This window comes from Hypanus sabinus, chromosome 12 (genome assembly GCF_030144855.1).
Source record: "Hypanus sabinus isolate sHypSab1 chromosome 12, sHypSab1.hap1, whole genome shotgun sequence".
In the NCBI taxonomy this organism is placed as follows: Eukaryota; Metazoa; Chordata; class Chondrichthyes; order Myliobatiformes; family Dasyatidae; genus Hypanus; species Hypanus sabinus.
The window spans coordinates 23,211,186-23,233,312 of NC_082717.1; the positions used below are offsets into that span (position 1 = coordinate 23,211,186).

Here is a 22,127-nt window from a genome sequence, read left to right on the forward strand (position 1 = left end):
TCAATAACATTCCTTGCCTGAATACTTTTCTTTAAATCTCATTCACGAGGGCTCCTAAATCCCTCAGTGCCATAAAATGTTGTAGTCCTACTCTGTTTTATAATGATTTGTCTTGTAAATCTCCTTTTGAAGTGAATAATACCATATTTTACTGCACATTACTCAACCTGTCCATTTATTAAACCTGTCTATACATCTCTACAGACACCCTGTTCCCCTAACAATTTGTTAACCATCTGTCCTTATACATCTATTTTCCTTTTGTCCCTAATATGGATTATAAATAACTGAGACTATCTCAGGGATTAGTCTGGTGAACCTTTTCTGAACTCCCTCCATTGCAAGGATTGTCTCTCTCACCTGATGGGAGGGTGACAGTAGTGCAAAACTACACACAGTACTGAGTGTTTTTACAAAGACCTTGTACAATCTCCCTCTCATTGTGTAGATCTGACCCTCGTGAATGGAAAGCTATCTTCTTCTGTCCTGCATATATATAAAAAGAGGTCCTGTCAAGGTATGCACATGCCCTGCTTTAATTTCTTGTTCTGGGTGTAAAACATCCCAGAAGCTGTTTCAAGCTGGATTTTAGCCCATTTTGAGATTTTATTTTTTTCTTTGCAGGAACCTACCTGGCCATCAATATTCAATGCAGCCATTTCTTAGCACAGCAGAAATAGGTGTAATTCTTTAATGCTTTAAAACATTTCATCATAAAAATGTGTTAATCCTTTCCTGATCACAAGATATTAATATTGAATTTGTTCTTTACTAGTTCAGAAAAAAAGTATCTTCTTTAGTGTAATGAAACCTCTGCAATTCCTTTGATTATGTTTCATAATGCAATCAAATGAGCCTCTCTTTTATAATTCATGGTCTTTCTAGACTGGCACATACTTATGAGTATGAACTACATTTGAAGTTGTATACCCCGTTAATATTTATTCTAGAAAGAAAATGAACCAAATAACTTGGTCAATTATTTGTTAGAATTCAACTCAATTTGCAGAACAATGCTAATATTAACAACCACTTTGAAATCCCTTCACAGTACAGAGACCTGGTGCATATTTTCATAGACAAGATTTTCAAAGTTGCTTGAGAATGGGACCATAGCAGTTAATGGCAAAACGCAATTAAATTGTTGAAAAGCGATGTTCCCCTTTTATTTTTGTAAGAAATGTTCTTTCATGTTTGTGATTTGGTCTGCTCAATAATAAACATTGAAATTATCCCTGTGAATTCCTTTGAGTTTTATTTGGTTGATTCTTCAAAGCATATTAATCTGATGGTTTCTGATTTCAAAATCAGTTAATGCCATTTCCAGTCCGCAAATATAAAGGGGAACGAAGTAATTTTTATCTGATGCAGCACAAAAAAACACAATAAGATAAACAACACAATAATAATTTTAAAAGCACAAAATATGAATATGTAAGATAGCTTACATACATAGATTGAGTGTCCACCTATAAAGTGCCACTAGGCACATGAGTGTCTGTATATGAGGTGACTGATGGGAAATGATAAAGTAGTGGTGGTTGGGGATGTGGAAAGTGGATTGGTGGGTGGAGTGTCGATCAGCCTTACTGTTACGGTAAAGTAACTGTTTTTCAGTCTGGTGGTCCTGGCAGGAATGCTACATATCCTCTCCTTTGATGGGAGTGAGACAAATAGTTCATGAGCAGTGTGGGTGGGATCCTGCATGATATTACCTGCCCCTTTCTGGCTCCTTTGAATGTCCTTGATGATGGGTAGGCACTGGGCAGTTTTGACTACCTGTTATAGAGTCTTTCTGTCCACCGCAGTACAGTTTCCATACTGTGCAATGATGCAATTTGTTAGGATGCTCACTACAGCACAGCCATATTCCTTCAGTTTAATGCTTGGATTTAACCAATTAAAAATGATAAGTTAGCAACTGCAGTGTATGATTCAAATTCAGTGCATGCCTAAGATTGTTTCAATTTGAGTTTTTGTTGATTTATTGAAGGGACATGGACTGCAGTGTAATTGCCAACCCTTATTGCCACTGAACAGAGCACTTGTTGAAACCTAACAAATATATTTATTTATTTAGAGATACAGTATGGAACAGGCCTTTCCAGCCCAATGAGCTGCATCCTTCAGCAACCAACCTACTTAACACTAGCCTCATCACAGGACACTTTAGAATGACCAATGAGCCTACTAACTGGTATACCTTTGGACTGTAGAAGGAAACTGGAGCACTCGGAGGAAACCCGCACAGTTACAGGGAGAATGAACCAACTCCTTATCGAAGGTGCTGGAACTGAAGTCCAGAATGCCTGAGCTGGAATAGCATTGCACTAACAGATGTGCTGCAGTGGCACCCAGCTACTTGTGACTGATCAGTTGTTGAATGAAAGCAATAGGACTCGAAAGCCAAATTTCAGAAGAATTTGACTCCTGAATGTCATTACACCAGGCAAACAACTGAGGGCCTGTTTCTACATCCTTGGTCCATGAATAAACAGGCATAAAATTCGTGAATGTTGAAATTCCACAACATAAAACACATTACTCATCAGCAACCTTACTCTGTTTCTTGATTTTACACAAGCTGAAACTTTGCTATTGCCTTTGAAGATTCAACATAATTATTCATGACGTTTATACATATTTCTTCAAGACATTTTTAAACAAAAACAACTCTTAAGAGCCACAGCTTAATTTTATTTAAGATGAATAACTGGAGAACGTGTATATGTCAACATCAGAGATCCCTGGGAGAAGTTTTAATTCTGCTGCATCCTCCCACCTCCCATGCCAGCTCACTGACCATCCATTCGTTAAAATGCTTTGAAGAACATTGGCACTGAAATTTGGCAGTGCCAATACTTACCTAAACACATCACTAAACAAAGTTCAAAGTAAATTTATTATCAAAGTACATGTATGTCACCCTGAGATTCAGTTTCTTGCGGTCAATAACCACAGGATAGTAGGACTTCCTCCCTTCAATAAAGCCAGGTGACTCTGCCAAGTTAGTAACGGAATATACCATGTTTATATAAAAGTACAAATGACCTTCCATCTGTCTTTTAGAGGCATGTGAAAATTAAAAAACCTTCTTCAGTTATTATTTTTATCAAATTAATTATTTCCGGTTTTCTTGGTTTTCCTTCAGTGATTGTTGTGTTGCTTCAAATGATAAAGTTCAAATCCTTACCGAGGTATCAGATAACTGGGTCTAATATAGGCTTATGAAAATTGAGCATGTTTTTCCCTTGAGATCATCGCAACTCTATTAAATCTTGCTGATTTACTTGGAAATGGATCATCACATTTCAATATAAAGTGTTCCTTTCAAAGTAAAACTGCCAATTTTTTTTTTGCTTAACCAGCTCTTAAAACAAATCCATATACAAGTGCAGAGTTGCGAATTGTCAGCCATTTTGTTTTTAAATAATGAACAATTTTATTCCTTTTGGTTGTGATTTTCATTATTTTATAAGTATCTTTAATTAACAGTGTCTAGGGTTCTTTAGTGTTTGAAGAGCCCAGTAAATATGATTGGTACAGATGGGTACTAGATGGCTGACATGGGCATGGCATGTCAAAGGGCTAGTGTCTGTGCTTATATGACGCTACACCTCTTGCAGAGGACATGGAACTTATCATCAACAGTCACCTACATTTAGTAGTTGCTCTGAGAAGCCAGAGATTTATTTCTTGCATAATAACTATTATTGTAGAAGTTGATTTTAACTTTTCACTTATTGACTGGGAGTCCTATACTGTAAAATATACTGGAATTTAGAATTATTTGGGGAATCTCATTGAAACCTTCTCTTCTTTGGTTGTCCATTGGAATCCGATGACGACGTCCATTCTTTTAACAGTGAGATCTTTGGTGACTGTACAGTCCTATCCTGGACCCACAGGGTCTATTGCAGGTGGGACATGTATATATGGTAGAGGTGGTAGTGATGGCAACCATGGCTGCATTTCTCCTGGCTCTCTTCTGCTGTCTTCAGATTGTTCTTTCCATCTCCAGAATACAAACACTGTCCCTACACAGCTGTCGCCAAGTGTTACAGTCAGCCACAACATCTTCCAGGTCCCCAGGTCTGATCTTGCACTTCCTTAAAGCATTCTTAATCTGATCCTTATACTGTAAAAGGACTAGATGTGAATATAATTTGTCAAATGTGTTCAGTCTAGTATAGACTATAGGGAAGTCCCACTGAGAGAATGTGTGACATTAGATCTGCTATAAGGCAATGAGGCAGGGCAGGAGACAGAAGTTTGTGTAGGGGAACACTTTACATCCATTGACCACAATGCCATAAGTTTCAAAGTAAGTATGCAAAAAGATGGGTCTGGTCCACTGATTAAGATTCTAAATTGGAGAAAGGCTAATTTTGATGGTATCGTAAATGATCTGGCAAGTGTCAATTGGGACAAGGTGTTTTCTGGGAAAGGTGTATTTGGAAAGTGGGAAACCTTTAAAAATGAAATCTTGAGAATAGAAAGCTTGTATGTGCCTGTCAGGTAAAGATAAGTCTGAGGAAGTTTAGTTTTTAAGGGATATTGAGGCCCTGGCTAAGAGGGGGAAAAAATGGTGAAGAACAATGCAGGTATAGGCAAGTAGGAACAAATGAGGTGCTTATAAAGTGTAAGAAATGCTAGGGAACACTTATAAAAGTCAGGAAGGCATGAAGTTACTCTAGCAGACAAGGTGAAAGAGAATCCTAAGGGATTCTACAGATTGCATGGGACAAAATTGGTCCTCTGGAAGTCCAGAATGGTAATCCATGTGTGGAGCCAAAACAGATGAGGGAGATCTCTACATGCATTCTTTGCATCTGTATTGACTCAGGAGATGGATTCAGAGTGGCATCAAATTCATGAACCCTGTACGGATTGCAGAGGAGGAGATATTTCCTACCCTGAAGCAAATCACAGTGGATATATCCCTAGGACCTGACAAAGTATTCTCCCGACCCCAATGGGAGGCAAGTGCAGAAATTGCCTGGGCCCGAGCAGAGATATTTAAAACATCTTTAGCGACAGGAGAGGCACTGGAGGGTTGGCAGATAACCAATGGTGGTCTGCTGCTTAAAAAAGGCACTAAACGGAAATAGGAAGTTATAGGCCAGAGAGTCTAACGCCAGCTGTGGGAAAGTTATTGGAAAGTATTCTAGGGACTGGATATAGAAGGATTTGGACAGATATGGACTGATTAAGGACAGTCAACATGGTTTTGTGTTTTGTTGGTCATGTCTAACCAATAGAGTTTTTCAAGGAAGTTTGAGGAAATGTATGATAATGCATTTTGGTAAAAGGAACAATAGTGTGGACTATTATCTAAACGGGGAGAAGTTTAAATATCAGCGGTGCAAAGAGGCTCAGGAGTCCTCATGCAAGAATCCCAGAAGATTAAGTTACAGGTTGAGTCTGTGGTAAGGAAGTTAAATGTAATGTTGGCATTTATTTCAATGCGAATAGAATATAAAAGCAAGAAGACACTAGTCAGGCTGCACTTTGAGTATTGTCAACAGTTTTAGGCCCCATGTCTCAGAAAGGATGTGTTGCCATTGCAGAGAGTCCAGAGGATTTTCATGTGGATAATTCCAGGAATGAAGGGGTTAATATATGTGTCTTTGGCAGCTTTGGAATTTAGAAGTATTTGGGGGAATCTCAGTGAAACCTACTGAATGTTGAAAGGACAAGGTGGAGTGGATGTGGAGAGTACGTTTTGTTTGGTGGGGGTATCCAGAACTAGAGGGCACAGCCTCAGAACTGAGTGGCAACCCTTTAGAACAGAGGTAAGGAGGAATTTTTTTAGCCAGAGAGTAGTAAATCTGTGGAATGCTCTGCCATAGACTGCAGCGGAGGCCAGGTCCATGCGTATATTTAAGGTGGAAGTTGATCGTTTCTTGATTGGTCAGGATGTCAAAGGATATGACAAGAAAGCAGGTGTAAGGGATCTGGGATCAGCCATGATAGAATAATGGAGCAGACGCAATGGGCTGAATGGCCTAATTCTGCTCCTGTGTCTTAAGATCTTATGGCCTTTTAGTTACCATGTGTGGATGAAGGCAAGGCAGTGGATGTTGTCTACGTGGACTTCAGTATGGCACTTGACAAGGACCTACATGGGAGGCATGTCAAGAAGCTTCAGTCACTCACCATTCAGGATGAGGTAGTAAAATGGATTAGACATTGGCTTTGTGGGAGAAGCCAGAGAGTGGTAGTTTATGGTTGCCTCTCTGACTGGTGGCCTGTGACTAGTGGAGTGCCACAGGGATCGGTGCTGGTCCTTTGTTGTTTGTTATCTAGATCAATGATCTGGATGATAGTGTGGTTAACTGGATTAGCAAACTTGCAGATGACACAAAGATTGGGGGTGGAGTGGACAGTGAAGAAGGCTGTCATGGCTTGCAGATGGATCTGTATCAGCTGGGAAGATGGAAGAAAAATGACAGATGGAATTTAATTCAGGCAGGTGTAAGGTTTTGTACTTCGGTAGGATTAACCAGGGTAGGTCTTACCCAGTGAACGGTAGGGTACTGAGGAGTGTGGTAGAACAAAGGGGTCTGGGAATACAGGCACATAATTCATTAAATGTGATGTCACAGGTAGATAGGATCATAAAGAAAGTTTTTGGCACATTGGCCTTCATAAAACAATGTATTGAATATGGAAGATGTTACGTTGAAGTTGTAGAAGGCATTGGTGAGGCCTCATTTATTGTGTGCAGTTTTGTTCATCTGCAAGAGAAATATAAATAGGATTGAAGGAGTGCAAAGAAAGTTCATAAGGATGTTGCCAGGCTTGGAGGACTTGATTTATAAGGAAAGAATGAATAGGTTAGGGTGTATTCTTTGGAACCTAGAAGACTGAGAGGAGATTTGATAGAGGTATACAAAATTATGAGGGGTATAGATAGGGTATAGACAAGTAGGCTTTTTCCACTGAGGTTGGGAGGGACGACAACCAGAGATCATAGGTTAAGCATGAAAGGTGAGAAGTTTAAGGGGTACATAAGGAAAACTTCTTCACTCAGAGGGTCATGGGCATGTGGAATGAGCTTGATTTCAACGTTCAAGAGAAGTTTGGATAGCTACATGGATAGTAGGGTTAGTAGTGCAGGTCATTGGGGGGAGGCAGTTTAAATGGTTTCAGCATGGATCAGATGGGCTGAAGGGCATGTTTCTGTACAGTACTTCTCTATGACGTTGTGATAACTGTTTATAACCAAGTGGTTTGCTAAGCCCTTTCATTGCCCATTAAAAACAACTATTTGCAGTCTAGATGCAGTGTTGATTATGGAAAATTCGTGAACTCCAGTTCCATTTCTAGAAAGATCTAAAGGTTTTCATGATAATCATTCTTCCCTGATTTCAATGAATAAATTCTATATTTTATTGGATACTACATCATGACTTTGATTTGTTCTTACAACATTTCAGTCACTTAACCAGCTAGCTGGCCTTGGCTTCTAATAGCTAATATTATGTCTATTTGAGTCACAGAGACCACCATTAGAATTCACTGAAGTATACGATATTTTTATTATTCAATTTAGATTTAAAGGGGACATGAGGGGCAATTTTTCATACAGAAGGTGGTGGATATGTGAATTGAACTGACTGAATAAGAGCTGTGGTGGGTACTATCATAACAAAAAGGAAATGTGTACAGGTACATGAATAGAAAAAGGTTTAGAGGGATATGGGCCAACCACAGACAACTGAGACCAGCTCGGGTAGGAATTCTTTTGGCAGAGACAAATTGGACCAATGGGCTCGTTTCTGAGCTGTGTAACTCCAAGTCCATGATTCCAAATTCAATAGCCATGTCATAAACCACCGATATCCATGGTGATCTCACAGAGTGACTGAATTCACATAACAGAGCTAAGACATAAGGAGCAGAGCAATCTAACATTTCAGAGCTTGTTTGTTTCTAACATGAGTGTAGCACAAGGAATGCCTGAATTGCAGGCGATCATCATTGCTAGTCCAGATTGATGGCATCAAAGAGTAACTTACCTACCATCAACTTGGCCTTATTTTTTCAGATTTGTTTTTCAAAATGTGGACATCAATAGTGAGGGCAGCGCACCTGCATTCCCCCTGAACAGAATGGCTTGGTATAACATTTCACTCAACAACGTTTCTGTTGGTCATGGTGAGGACTTTAAATTTTCTCCCCCAAAGAAATTCAAGTTTCAAGATTCAAGTACATTTATTATCACAGAATGTATAAATTATACAACCTTGAGATTTGCTTGCTCACAAGTCGCCACAAAGCCAGAAACCTGAAGGAACCCAATTTAAAGAAAAAAAGAATAACAATAAAAATAAAAATAAAAAACAACACCAGATGCGCATGAGAAAGAAAAAAAAAATACAAATCATGCAAACAATTGAAGTAAACAACAACACTCCAAACCAAAATTGAGTTGACAGGTCTGAACCCAGAATAGCCTGGAGTCGGCGCAAAGCCTCGCTTATCAGTTCATCGTATTAGTGGGCACAGAACACAGCAACTGGGGCACTCTTTCCCACCTCAGCACCATGGAGACGGCAACTGGGGCACTCTTTCCCACCTCAGCACCATGGAGACGGCAACTGGGGCACTCTTTCCCACCTCAGCACCATGGAGACGGCAACTGGGGCACTCTTTCCCACCTCAGCACCATGGAGACGGCAACTGGGGCACTCTTTCCCACCTCAGCACCATGGAGACGGCAACTGGGGCACTCTTTCCCACCTCAGCACCATGGAGACGGCAACTGGGGCACTCTTTCCCACCTCAGCACCATGGAGACGGCAACTGGGGCACTCTTTCCCACCTCAGCACCATGGAGACGGCAACTGGGGCACTCTTTCCCACCTCAGCACCATGGAGACGGCAACTGGGGCACTCTTTCTCACCTCAGCACCATGGAGACGGCAACTGGGGCACTCTTTCTCAGCTCAGCACCATGGAGACGGCAACTGGGGCACTCTTTCCCACCTCAGCACCATGGAGACGGCAACTGGGGCACTCTTTCCCACCTCAGCACCATGGAGACGGCAACTGGGGCACTCTTTCCCACCTCAGCACCATGGAGACGGCAACTGGGGCACTCTTTCCCACCTCAGCACCATGGAGACGGCAACTGGGGCACTCTTTCCCACCTCAGCACCATGGAGACGGCAACTGGGGCACTCTTTCCCACCTCAGCACCATGGAGACGGCAACTGGGGCACTCTTTCTCAGCTCAGCACCATGGAGACGGCAACTGGGGCACTCTTTCCCACCTCAGCACCATGGAGACGGCAACTGGGGCACTCTTTCCCACCTCAGCACCATGGAGACGGCAACTGGGGCACTCTTTCCCACCTCAGCACCATGGAGACAGCAACTGGGGCACTCTTTCTCAGCTCAGCACCATGGAGACGGCAACTGGGGCACTCTTTCCCACCTCAGCACCATGGAGACGGCAACTGGGGCACTCTTTCCCACCTCAGCACCATGGAGACGGCAACTGGGGCACTCTTTCCCACCTCAGCACCATGGAGACGGCAACTGGGGCACTCTTTCCCACCTCAGCACCATGGAGACGGCAACTGGGGCACTCTTTCTCAGCTCAGCACCATGGAGACGGCAACTGGGGCACTCTTTCCCACCTCAGCACCATGGAGACGGCAACTGGGGCACTCTTTCCCACCTCAGCACCATGGAGACGGCAACTGGGGCACTCTTTCTCAGCTCAGCACCATGGAGACGGCAACTGGGGCACTCTTTCCCACCTCAGCACCATGGAGACGGCAACTGGGGCACTCTTTCCCACCTCAGCACCATGGAGACGGCAACTGGGGCACTCTTTCCCACCTCAGCACCATGGAGACGGCAACTGGGGCACTCTTTCCCACCTCAGCACCATGGAGACGGCAACTGGGGCACTCTTTCTCAGCTCAGCACCATGGAGACGGCAACTGGGGCACTCTTTCCCACCTCAGCACCATGGAGACGGCAACTGGGGCACTCTTTCCCACCTCAGCACCATGGAGACGGCAACTGGGGCACTCTTTCTCAGCTCAGCACCATGGAGACGGCAACTGGGGCACTCTTTCCCACCTCAGCACCATGGAGACGGCAACTGGGGCACTCTTTCTCAGCTCAGCACCATGGAGACGGCAACTGGGGCACTCTTTCCCACCTCAGCACCATGGAGACGGCAACTGGGGCACTCTTTCTCAGCTCAGCACCATGGAGACGGCAACTGGGGCACTCTTTCCCACCTCAGCACCATGGAGACAGCAACTGGGGCACTCTTTCCCACCTCAGCACCATGGAGACGGCAACTGGGGCACTCTTTCTCAGCTCAGCACCATGGAGACAGGAGTGACCATCACAGAGAATAAGCAAAATCGGCTCTCGTCCCAGATCCTGACACCCTGTCTTTTCAGTCTATCTGGGCTGGCGTTTAAATTGACCAAACAACGGACAGTGAAAATCTCTGGAGCACTGCAGGGAGGAGCAAAAACCGCAGAGAGTGTATGAAATCGGCTCTCACCTCTGATCTGGGCTGGAATTTAGTTTGTCTAAACGATGCATTTTACCTCACACTAAGACTCAGGCACTGCCGTTACAAAAGGCTCCAGGCTTAGACTACACTACCCAGCAACTCACTCTGGTCCCAGATGTTGTGTTCCAGCCCAAAGCCGCTCTCAAGCTCTTCAAGTCAGCTCGTTACCCAGAGCAATCCGACCTCACACCTGGGCCAGTTTGGTGGGCATTGGAACTCTATCTGCATTGATTCTGTAGCACACTATCTCAGCTCCTCATTTGCCCCTTCACTGTTGGCAGCAATAGTTTAACACAAGTTACCTCAGAAAAAGTACTTTTAGCAATGTTTTTAGTCAGACTTCTTTTCTTTTTAACTATCAGAGTACAGTCGCATCCGTTCGGTAGCATCATCTTAACCAGGCAGGTAGGTTTCCAGTTTGGGGTGTGGTGCACTCTTCCCATTGATTCCATGAGGTTTCTGTGGTTCCTGATGGATGGCTTTGAGGTTCTCAGTACCATGCCAATGCTCCTCCCTTTGAGTGGTCAATAATCATCGACTTGAAGGAAGCAGTGGCACGTTGCCTTTCTTCAAGGAACCTTAGAGGACATTACATGAATCCAGCCAGTAATCTCTTTCCATGACAGAACTTAGAATGGAGCATCAGATTCAGACACCTGTTGTCAGGCTGTTGTTAGTGGTGAGGTATGAAATGGCCAAGCCAGCGATGGTTCAGTGACATAGCTTTGTTTGGTTTCAGTCTTCACAGAGGCTGGTTCTGTTGTAAACCCTTTTGTTAGTATCATGGTCTACAGGCTTTTGTAGAGGAAACAGAAAACAAAGATGAATTTCTGTGAGCAGCTGAATTTGAAGTGGACTCTGTACAGACTCTGTACTGAGGTCAAAGTGCTACCAACAGTAAAATAAGGAGAGAATGGATAGCCTGGGGCTATGTTTTTTTTTCTAGTGTGCAGGAAGCTGAGGTTTGTCTTTATAGAGATATACTGTATAAAATCATAAGGATCTTGGATAATGTCTTTTCTCCTAGGATAGGGAGATTTTTAAAGTGAAAGGTTGTGTGGTGTATGTTTTCCACATAGAGAGTGTTGGATTTATGGAAGAGGAGGTGAGTACAACTATGAACTTTAGAAAGTGCTTATGCAGGTGCATGAATAGAAAATACTTTGAGAGATAGGAACCAAGCACAGGAAAAAGAGACTATTTCAGATGGGAAACTTTGTTAGCATGAGTGTTGAGCCAGAGGTAATATTTCAGTTTTAAAATTTGCTTTCTTTTAGAGATCCCTTCTCATCTTCACCTTCCCTTTGTTCACCCTCTCCACTAACCCTACAAAACCCCAAAATCTCGGTACTTTAATTCCCGGCCTTTATCCCTGCACCTGAAGGAATTGTTTATTTGTGTTTGCAGTATCTATTTCCATTATGGCCTTTATCCCATCTCCCAATGGCCTTATCTGTGCCAGAATGAGGTTTAATATGACAAACGTATATTAAGAAATTTGTTATTTTGTGGTTGTTGCAGCAGTATAGTGCAATACCTTAAAAAATACAAATTACACTAAGAAATATATATACCCAGGCTATATCTTCAGAGATGTTGACACCCAGGAACTTGAAATTACTCACTCCTTCCATCCTGATGTGTTTTCCCTTGACTTCTCCTTCCTGAAGTCCACAATTAATTCCATGATCTTATTAATACTGAACATAAGGGTTTTTGTCCTCATTTTCTCTAGTGTATCAGCATAAAAATTCTATTTTGCCGCCTCACCTATGAGAGGTGATTGATAAGTTTGTGGCCTAAGGTAGAAGGAGATGAGTTATACAGCTCTCTTTACATGCACATGCAGGTGAACTCTTTGAGTGTTTATGCAGAAGGTTTGAAGTTCAAAACTCATCTCCTTCTACCTTAGGCCACAACCTTATCAATCACCCCTGTTGAGGACACTTTCTGGAGGTCTAAAATCTGTATGCTTCACAACTACTGGACTAAGTGTGTAAATGTAAGAGGGGACTATGTTGAAAAATAAATGTACTAGGTTTTCTAAAATTGAATTCTTATACCTTAGGCCACAAACTTATCAATCACCCTCGTATTTTGAAGGGTTAGCCTTCAATTCATTAAATTTGCCTTGTCTACTCCTTTCTATCACCATGCATTCAATTGTAACATTGAATCTAAAAGGGAGACTTGAACAAAATAATCAGGTGGTATACTGTACTGTATGTAGAAACATAGAAAACCTAGAGCACAATACAGGCCCTTCAGCCCACAAATCTGTGCCGAGCATGTCCTTACCTTAGAAATTACCTAGGGTTACCCATAGCCCTGTATTTTTCTGAGCTCCAAGTAACTATCCAGGAGTCTTTTAAAAGACCCTATCATTTCCACCTCCACCACTGTTGCAGATAGCCCATTCCACGCACTCACCACTCACTGCGTAATAAAAGTTGCCCCTGACATCTCCTCTGTACCTACTTCCAAGAACCTTAAAACTACACCCTCTCATGCTAGCCATTTCAGCCCTAGGGAAAGGCCTCTGACTATCCTCTCATCATCTCGTACACCTCTATCAGGTCACCTCTTATCCTCCATCGCTCCAAGGAGAAAAGGTCAAGCTCACGCAACCTATTCTCATAAGGCATGCTCCCCAATCCAGGCAACACCCTTGTAAATCTCCTCTGCACCCTTTCTATGATTTCCCACATCCTTCCTATAGTGGGGCGACCAGAACTGAGCACAGTACTCCAAGTGGGGTCTGACTAGGGTCCTAGTTCTTGAAACTGGCAGGCTGGTGAGAACACAAAGAGAAGAGAGTCTGTGGATGCTGGAGGAACTCAGTAGGTCAGGCAGCATCTATGGAGAGAAATGAACAGTTGATGTTTAGGGCCAAGACCCTTCATTTGGAATTGAAAAGTAGAAGGCAGAATTGAGAATCAGAAAGTATTGGGATGAAAGATAGTAGTTGAAAGATCCTATGGGATAATGGTACTTATAAATATAAAATCTATAAAGTCATGATTAATTTTGATTAAGCTCTAGTTCACCACAATTTATGAAAGAAGGGAAGTCTTTGGAGAACGTGCAGAAGAGAGTTACCTAAAATATTGCAGCAGCAAGAGACCTTTAAAGATGTGGATAAACTGAAACATCTTGGGATGTTCTCCTGGGCACAGTGACAGCTGTGAGGAGTTATGATCAAGATCATGAAGGATTATGGATAGAGTTAACTGAAGTAAATTATTCCCATAGGTTTAAAATGTCAAGACATGTGATTATAGAATGAAAGTGACTAGCAAAAGTGATGTTAAAGATATTTTCATGCTGTGAGTAATGTGTGAACTGCACTGTCGGATGTAGTAGTGGAGACAGATTAATGGTGTCCGAAGAATTCTCAGGAACAAGAGGAAAACACAAGGGCTTAGATTCATCTGAATTTTTCTGCAAAGAGCTGGTCCTGACTTTACCAGCTGAATGGCTTTCTGTGCTGTAACCATACTGTTATTGTGATTCTCTGAAGTCATTTCTTAAAACGGACCACTGACCAAGTTGCACATAATATCATCTTTTTATGTAGCTATCTATCAAATTTTGTTAGAAAGTATTCCTATGAATTACTGTCATAAAGCATTATATGAATGCTGTTTGCTCTTGCCATATCGCAGCAGTACTATAGGATACGGTCCACACTGAAGTATCAATATTATCCCTGTGGATTTATCTATTCATAAAGGATGGATGGTAAAATGGCTTTAACTTGTCTTTTAATCTACCAGTGAATAAAAGTTCTAATCTTCCTCGGTATTTTCCCCTCTGTTCCTGGTCGATTTTCTGGGAAGTATTTCTTATCCATTGGAGTCTTTCATTTTTTTTTTGAAATTTATTTTTTTATTGAAGTTCATCAAACAAACATTTCCATAAGATGTATTTCAGACATTGTACATATATATCATATAATCATATATGTCACAAATCTCCACAAAGTATTTATCTGGGGTATACACTGATAGAAAAGAGTGGAAAGAAATAAACAAGCAAAAGGAAAGAACTATGTACAAGTAGGGAGTGATCTTTTTTTTTACAACAGATTCATTGATTTGTGAGAATAAAATCAGGCCTATAAGGCATTATGTAGTTAAACCATTTTTCCTGGTATGAATCAAATTGTTCCAGCTTAAGATTAACAGATGCTGTTATCTTCTCCATTTTGTAAATGTCCATTGTCTTTCAGTTTTTAAATCTAAATCAACTGAATTTGTTTTGTTTCCTACAGACTTAACTCTATTGATATCAAGTATCAGATCTGGAAGTTGGGAGTGGTGTTTACAGACAATGTAAGTAAAAAATGGATGCCAGAAGCTAAACGTTTTCCTGAGTCAAATATTTTTCAGAAATACAAGGATAATGTTCAGGTATAAGAAGTGTCATCATTAACTAATGATTGTTTCATGGTTTCAGTCAGTGCTGTTTTTGTGTGTGTGTGCTTGTCTGTGTGTCTTTTCACAATTATATTTTCCCTTGAACTTTCACAATTACAATTTTAGAAGCTACAGTGGCTAGAGACTGTTTGAAAATCAATGGCATTCTCCTTAGAGATGTTCTTGAGAGGGTTCTTTAATAATTGTTGGCAATGATAAAAGTCTTTTAGATAGATGAGGACAAAATGTAGAAGATTTATTTATCCATTTGTCTAGAGATAACAGTGTGGAATAGGCCAAGTTAGCCTTTCGAGTTGCACCACCAACAACCCACTGATTTAACCCTTTCTTCATCACAAGAAAATTACAATGACCAATTAAACTACTAAATGATATGTCTTTGGACTGTGAGAGGACGTTGAAACTGAACTCCAAACTGATGCCTCGAGCTGTAGTAGTGTTGCACTAACTGCTACATTACTGAGGTGCCTGTGATGTAATAAAGTAATGAAATATAATACTGCTTTTCTTGAATCCTCGAAGCCACACATGAATGTTCTGTTTTCAACAGTTGGATGAGTTCTTTGTCCAACCCATTTGGTAGGCTAGGTGGAATTTGGTATCCACAACAACCATGGAAGACTCAATTGCACTTGTCTTTTTCTACTCCTATCACATCCAAAAAGGGATTATCTCCTCTCCAACTCGGACAGGAAGTCTTTGAGAAGTTTTAATTAGTTTACTATTGGATTCTGGGCAGGGAGTGTTTGAAGTCAGCAGCTTACAGAATATACAGCTCAGTTGAAACAGAAGTGTATCAGTGCAGCCCAAAATGAGTGATGTGGAGTTCAAAATCAGAAAGGTTGTAAGGAGTGTCTGGGAAAAGATGCATGTTGTTTTGGATGCAAGAGGGTCCACTGATGTGAATTTTCACTCCTTCCTTGGATTGTTCCAGTGTTACTCAATTTCTTCTGAGTTTGACCACCACATTAAACATCTTTCACAAGTTATTACACAAATGAGTGCCCTAGATCACTGTTTCCAACCCTTTTTAGTCCAATGCCCCCCCCAAAGCACCTTCATACTTGCCAATGCCCCTCTTAGTCACAATATACTGTCCGGCTCCCCATAGTGTAAAGGCATATGCTAACGTGAGAAAAATGATAGTGCTTTAAATTTTTATTTGTTTTTAAACTTAGCTTACACAGTATCTGTTTGCTATACAGCAGCTTTGATATCAATGTGATCTGTGAACTTAGAGTTGAAATATCTGAATATCTGATTCAAGTTGTGACAGCAAAAGCCTTAATTCCCCATGCGTTACAATATCCAAGTAGTTTCTGGGTTCTTTTTTTGTGTGAGCATGGGGTTCACTGCAGTGAAGGCTCAACAAGGTAGAAGGATGGAAATGCAATGAAGAGCAGTTTGGCTCTTCTCCAAAGACCAGGAAACTTTGTATGACAGTGTAGCTACATTTCCACAAAAACCAACATTTTTAAAAAGAATTTTTGCTTCTTTACTCTGAATTTTATTAAATACTTCTTGCAGTCTCTTCCTGTTCTTACACCTTAAAAATAAATGGGTTAACTACAAAGTCTGGAATTTCAAATCTTTGAATCGATTCTGAAAATCCTTCTTCAGTGACTGAAGGTGTAAGCAGTACTCTAGCAAATCACCATCAGTGAAAGAGTGTGCCATACTTTCCATGAAGAGAAACTGTGACTGCATTCCGGTGTTGCATTCTGCGCCCCCCCCCCCAGAATCTTGAACACCCCCGACAACTTCTGTTTCCCCTAGCATTCCATCAGGACGTGTAGCCCCTATTGGGAATCACTGCTGTAGCTGAAGTGTACAAGGGGACAGATAAGATATACAGAGCCACGTGCCAAGCTTAGTAATGAACCTTTCCTGATCCATAATGGTTAGCAGAAATCCCTGCTGCTGTAATGCCTTGTGTATCATAATGTACCAGGAAAGTTACAAGCTGTGGAGCATCTACAATCATAGAGTAAGCCCATGAGCTAACAACTGTGCAGCTTCCTGCACTCTCCCCTGCACTGAGAAAAACAGCACAAATAGGACAAGAGGCTCTAGCCAGTAATTCTTGGTTTACTTGGGCAGAGTCCTAGGCGAGCATGTTTTTCATACTGAACACGCAAGATGAGTTTCTGGTAACAAGTTTAGAAGCCATTCTCCCAATGATGGCTCCACCATCACCATGGTGGTCCATCCTGCTGCCAAACCTGGACTGGACTGCACCTCGAAGTGGAATGCTGAAGTGATGTCCCGTTACAGCTGGTTTATAAGGAGACGACATGGAACTGGATATACTTCACGATCAAGTTGTTGAAGAGGATTTTCCAGAGACAGTTGAAGAGGTTGCCACAGCCACCAAGGGAGCTGTCCAAGAAAATTCATGAAGGCAAATTGAACTGGAGATGTGAATGAATGAGAATGATAAGACCTCCCTACAGGACATGGGATGAGCTCTTTGTGCATGGTATGAAGCTATCCAAAATGGGGCTACTGAGTGCTGATCCCGAGGGTGCTTGTGTATTGGTGGGTGTTCATACTCAGTGTATGGAAATCATCCAGATTCTGTTGGCACTGATTTATGTTTGCTCAGGATATTAAAAATCTGATAATGTCCTGCTTACCGTGTCTGAACAGCAGGCTAAAGCTGCCCACAACTACAATGAAAAGTGTTCCTCTTAGCAGATTCAATTCATCTTCTTTTGACCGGTATTGGAGTGTTCCCTTCTGCTGATTGATCACCACTTAAAGTGGTTGGAAGTGTTGACCGTCAGGCTGAGCGGTTTTTGGAATGGCCCACTCAAGGAGTCAGATCAGTGACTCTTGGGCTAGCCAAGGAACTGGATTCCAACAATAAAGGCCTGCATGTTTAAATAATGAAGCTGCAATTCATGCAAGAGAGGTCCACATGGTCCGCATGTCATCAGTGTGCATTGATGTGCAGGGCTATTCTGCAAACCGTCCTCACTCCAGCTGAGATGCTGATATATCAATAGTTGTGAACATGCCTGAATTTTGTGCAGCCTGATCTGAAGTGACAACTGGGAGAAAGGAGAGGAGTCAGAATGGAATTCTGTAAAATATCTTCTGAAAATCCCAACAACCAACATGAACTTCATTCCCTCCATCATTGTTCTGCATTGCCTCATTAACTTTATGGGCACCAGCTTTTAATTCCCACATGGGAATTTAAATTTGACTTAGCAAACTTCCATGCTGGTGATTAAACTTGTATTTTCAAGAATCTTTATCCCTATCTGTCCCAGAATATAATAAGAACAAAACACTGGATTTATTATAAGCTTGACCCCCACAGCTTACAGGCACCCCAGCTTTATTTCATACTCATTATGATTGGAGTGCTATGGTTATCATGACACTCTTATAGCCCAGGCATCGGAGCTCAGATTTCAAATCCAGCGCCGTCTGTAACGAATTTATATATTCTCCCCTTGAGCACTTGGGTTTCCTTTGAGTGCTCTGGATTCCTCCCACAGTCCAAACACGTACCGTTTAGTAGGTTAATTGGTCATTGTAAATTGTCCCTTGATTAGACTAGTGTTAAATAGATGGGTTGCTGGGTGCCATGGTTTGTTGGGCCAGAAGGAATAGTTCTGTGCCAGGGGTTGCCAAACTTTTTTATGCCATGGACTCCTACCATTAACTGAGGAATCTGTGGAGCCCCTGTAAATCTGTGCTGTATCTCTAAAAATAAACTTTTAAAAAGTTATACTGGAAGGAAAGTTTGATATCCTGGAAGTAGCAATTGAGATTGCTGAGTGTTCAGTGACAGTATTTGCTATAAACTGACAAACCGTTCATGTCAAAAACAAGCAAGCAAGATAATTAAAGTTAAATCATTCAGTACTCATTTCTTTAAACTAGAGACACGAATTAAGCACAGCTTAAGCAGAATTTCAAGAATAATTTGATTGACATAATCTCAGCATGTATGATTCTCAGGAGGCAATCAAACGTAGAAGAATTCCAGGTGGGATTTTGGTACAATTTCCAATGATAATATGGAATTTCCCTTCCTTTCTTCTCATCTGCAAATCCCATTTACCCACGTGGGAGCATTGCAAGTAAATGGAGCTATTTACCTTAACTAGATATGGTAAATGAAAATGGTTGGTTTTCATCAGTCATCGACTTAAGCAGCACTTTCAAAAATTATAGGTACAATTATCAAATGTTATATAAGAGCAATGGAGGATGAGAGGTGACCTGACAGAGGTGTACAAGATGATGAGAGGCATTGATAGTGTGGATGGTTAGAGGTTTTTCCCCAGGGCTGGAATGGCTAGCACAAGAGGGCATAGGTTTAAGGTGCTTGGAAGTAGGTACTGAGGAGATGTCAGGAGTAAGTTCTTTTACACAAAGAGTGGTGAGTGCATGGGATGGGCTGCCGGTGGCAGTGGTGGAGGCGGAAATGATAGGGTCTTTTAAGAGACTCCTGGATGGCTACATGGAGCTTAGAAAAATAGAGGGCTATGGGTAAAGCCTAGGTAGTTCTAAGGTAAGGACATATTTGGCACAGCCTTGTGCGCCAAAGGGCCTGTATTGTGTTGTAGGTTTTCTATGTTCTAGAATATTTTGACCTGGACTTCCTATGTGATACTTTAATTATTCTACTATAATTTTACTAGAAATCATCAATACCCGGTCAGCAATTCCCATGGCAGAAAACACAGGCACATTTTATTTATTATATATAGGACAGTGTTAGAATGTATTATGGAACCCATTTAGGAACCTCATGCGATTGTTTTGATTCCCTGGAATAACAATAGCAGCTATTCCATGGAATTGGTTTGTGAAATGGCTGCTGTGGAAGTCTTGAAATATAAGACTACAAGACCATAAGGTATTGGATTAGAATAAAGCCATTTGCCTCATCGAGTCTGCTGTGCCATTTCATCATGGCTGATCCACTTTCCCTCTCAGCTCCAGTCTCCTGCCTTCTCACTGTATCCCTTCATTCCCTGACCAATCGAGAATCGATCAACCTTTGCCTTAAATATACATAAAGACTTGGCCCCCACAGCCACCGGTGCTAACAAATGCCACAGATACACCAATCTCTGGCTAAAGCAATTCCTTCTCATCTCTATTAGAAAAGGATGCCCCTCTATTCTGAGGCGGTGTCCGCTTCTCCCAGACTCTCCCACCATAGGAAACGTCCTCTCCTTATTGACTCTACAGAGGCCTTTCAACATTTGATAGGTTTCAATGAGGTCACCTCTCATTCTTCAGAATTCTAGTGAGCATGGGCCCAGAGCCATCAAACGCTCTTCATACGACAGGCAGTTCAATCCCAGAATCATTTTCGTGAACCTCCTTTAAGCACTCACCAGCGTCAGCTCATCCTTTCTAAGATAAGGGGCTAAAACTGCTCACGATATTTCAAGTGAAGCCTCACCAATGCTTATAAATTCTCAGCATTACATCCTTGCTTTTATAGTCTAGTCTTCTTGAAATGAATGTCATCATTGCATTTGCCTTCCTCACCACAGACTCAACCTGCAAATTAACCTCTGGGGAATCCTGCATGAGGACTCCCTGTTCCCTTTGCACTTCAGATTTTTGAATCTTCTCTCCACTAGAAAATGGTCTACCCTTTTATTTTTTCTACTAAAGTGCATTTTCTACTTCCTGAAAATGTACTCCATCTGCCACCTCTTTGCTTTTCTAATCTGTTTTAAGTCCTTCTGTAGCCTGTGGAACTAGTCACTGGCTGGCAACAAGGAAAGGCTCCCTTTTATTCTCACTCTTTGTCACCTGCCAATCAGCCACTGCTTTATCCATGCTAGAATCTTTTCTGTAATACCACGGACTTGTAATTTGTTAAGCAACCTCATGTGTGGCACCTTTCAGTAGGCCTTCTGAAAATCCAAATACACAACATCAACTGATTCTCCTTTGTCTATCCTACTTGTTATTTTCTCAAATAATTCCAACAGGTTTGTCAGGCAAGATTTCCCCTTAAGGATGCTGACTGTGACATATTTCATCATGTGCCTCCAAGTACCTTGAAACCACAGCCTTAACTGTCGACTCCAACATCCTCCCTACCACTGAGGTCAGACTAATTGGCCTATAATTTCCTTTCTTCTGCCTGTCTCCCTTCTTGAAGAGCGGAGCGACATTTGCAATTACCCAGTGTTCCTGAAACATTCCAGTATCCAGTGATTCTTGAAATCTCATTATAATGCTACCACAATCCCTTCAGCCTCCTCCTTCAGAACCCTAACGTGTACATCATCTCGTCCAAGTGTCTTATCTACCTTCAGACCTTGCAGTTTCCCAAGAACCTTTTCCTTCATTATAGCAACTGCACACACTTCTGACCCCTGACAACCATCCTGTTAGTGGCTTCCACAGTGAATAGAGGCAAAATACTTCTGAAATTCATCCGCCATTTCCTTGATTCCTATTACTACCTCTCCAGCATTCTTTTTCAGTGGTCTGATATCCGCTCTTCTCTCTCTCACTTTATCTGAAGAAACTTTTTGTATCTCTTTACTATTATTTGCTAGCTTACTTTCGTATTTCATCTTTACTGTACAGTGTGCCATCTGCTTTCTATTTATGTTGGAAGCTGACTGTGTACCAAAGATTTTGTTTAATTTATTCATGTTTTTGGGATTTGGATTTGTAGTCAAGGCACTCGAGAAGGTGGGGATGAGCCACTCCCTTGAATCACTACAGTACAGTGCAAAAGACAAAATTACAAAATTGTAAGACAACGATCAGCATGCAAATAAGTAGCATCTTTAAAGAACAGCAAGTTGGTGCTGATAAAGGTTTCCAGTATAAAGTATAATCAGAATTTTACTACATTCAATAAGATTTTACCGCATTTCACTGCATTTCTGCTGTTGCCCATTTGTAATTTCTATTTCTTTGTTTGCAGTCCTTCTTGTACCTTGCCTGGTACATGACCATGTCAGTTCTGGGACATTACAACAACTTTTTCTTTGCTGCTCATCTGCTGGATATTGCGATGGGATTTAAAACTTTGCGTACCATCCTTTCTTCAGTGACGCATAATGGAAAACAGGTATCAAAATATGGTTGGTGTGTTTTTACATTTAAAATCGTGATAGTTGACTACTAGGAGA

At 41.6% G+C, this 22,127-nt stretch overlaps 1 protein-coding gene across 1 annotated transcript in view; it reads left to right on the forward strand.

The window, feature by feature from the left end:
- ryr2a (ryanodine receptor 2a (cardiac)) overlaps positions 1-22,127 on the forward strand; it is a 444,870-nt gene that overhangs the window by 402,989 nt on the left and 19,754 nt on the right. Inside the window, exons 89-90 of the mRNA XM_059985674.1 lie at positions 14,826-14,886; positions 21,920-22,066. Of these exons, the coding sequence (XP_059841657.1) occupies positions 14,826-14,886; positions 21,920-22,066 (208 nt within the window). The remainder of the gene's footprint in view (positions 1-14,825; positions 14,887-21,919; positions 22,067-22,127) is intronic.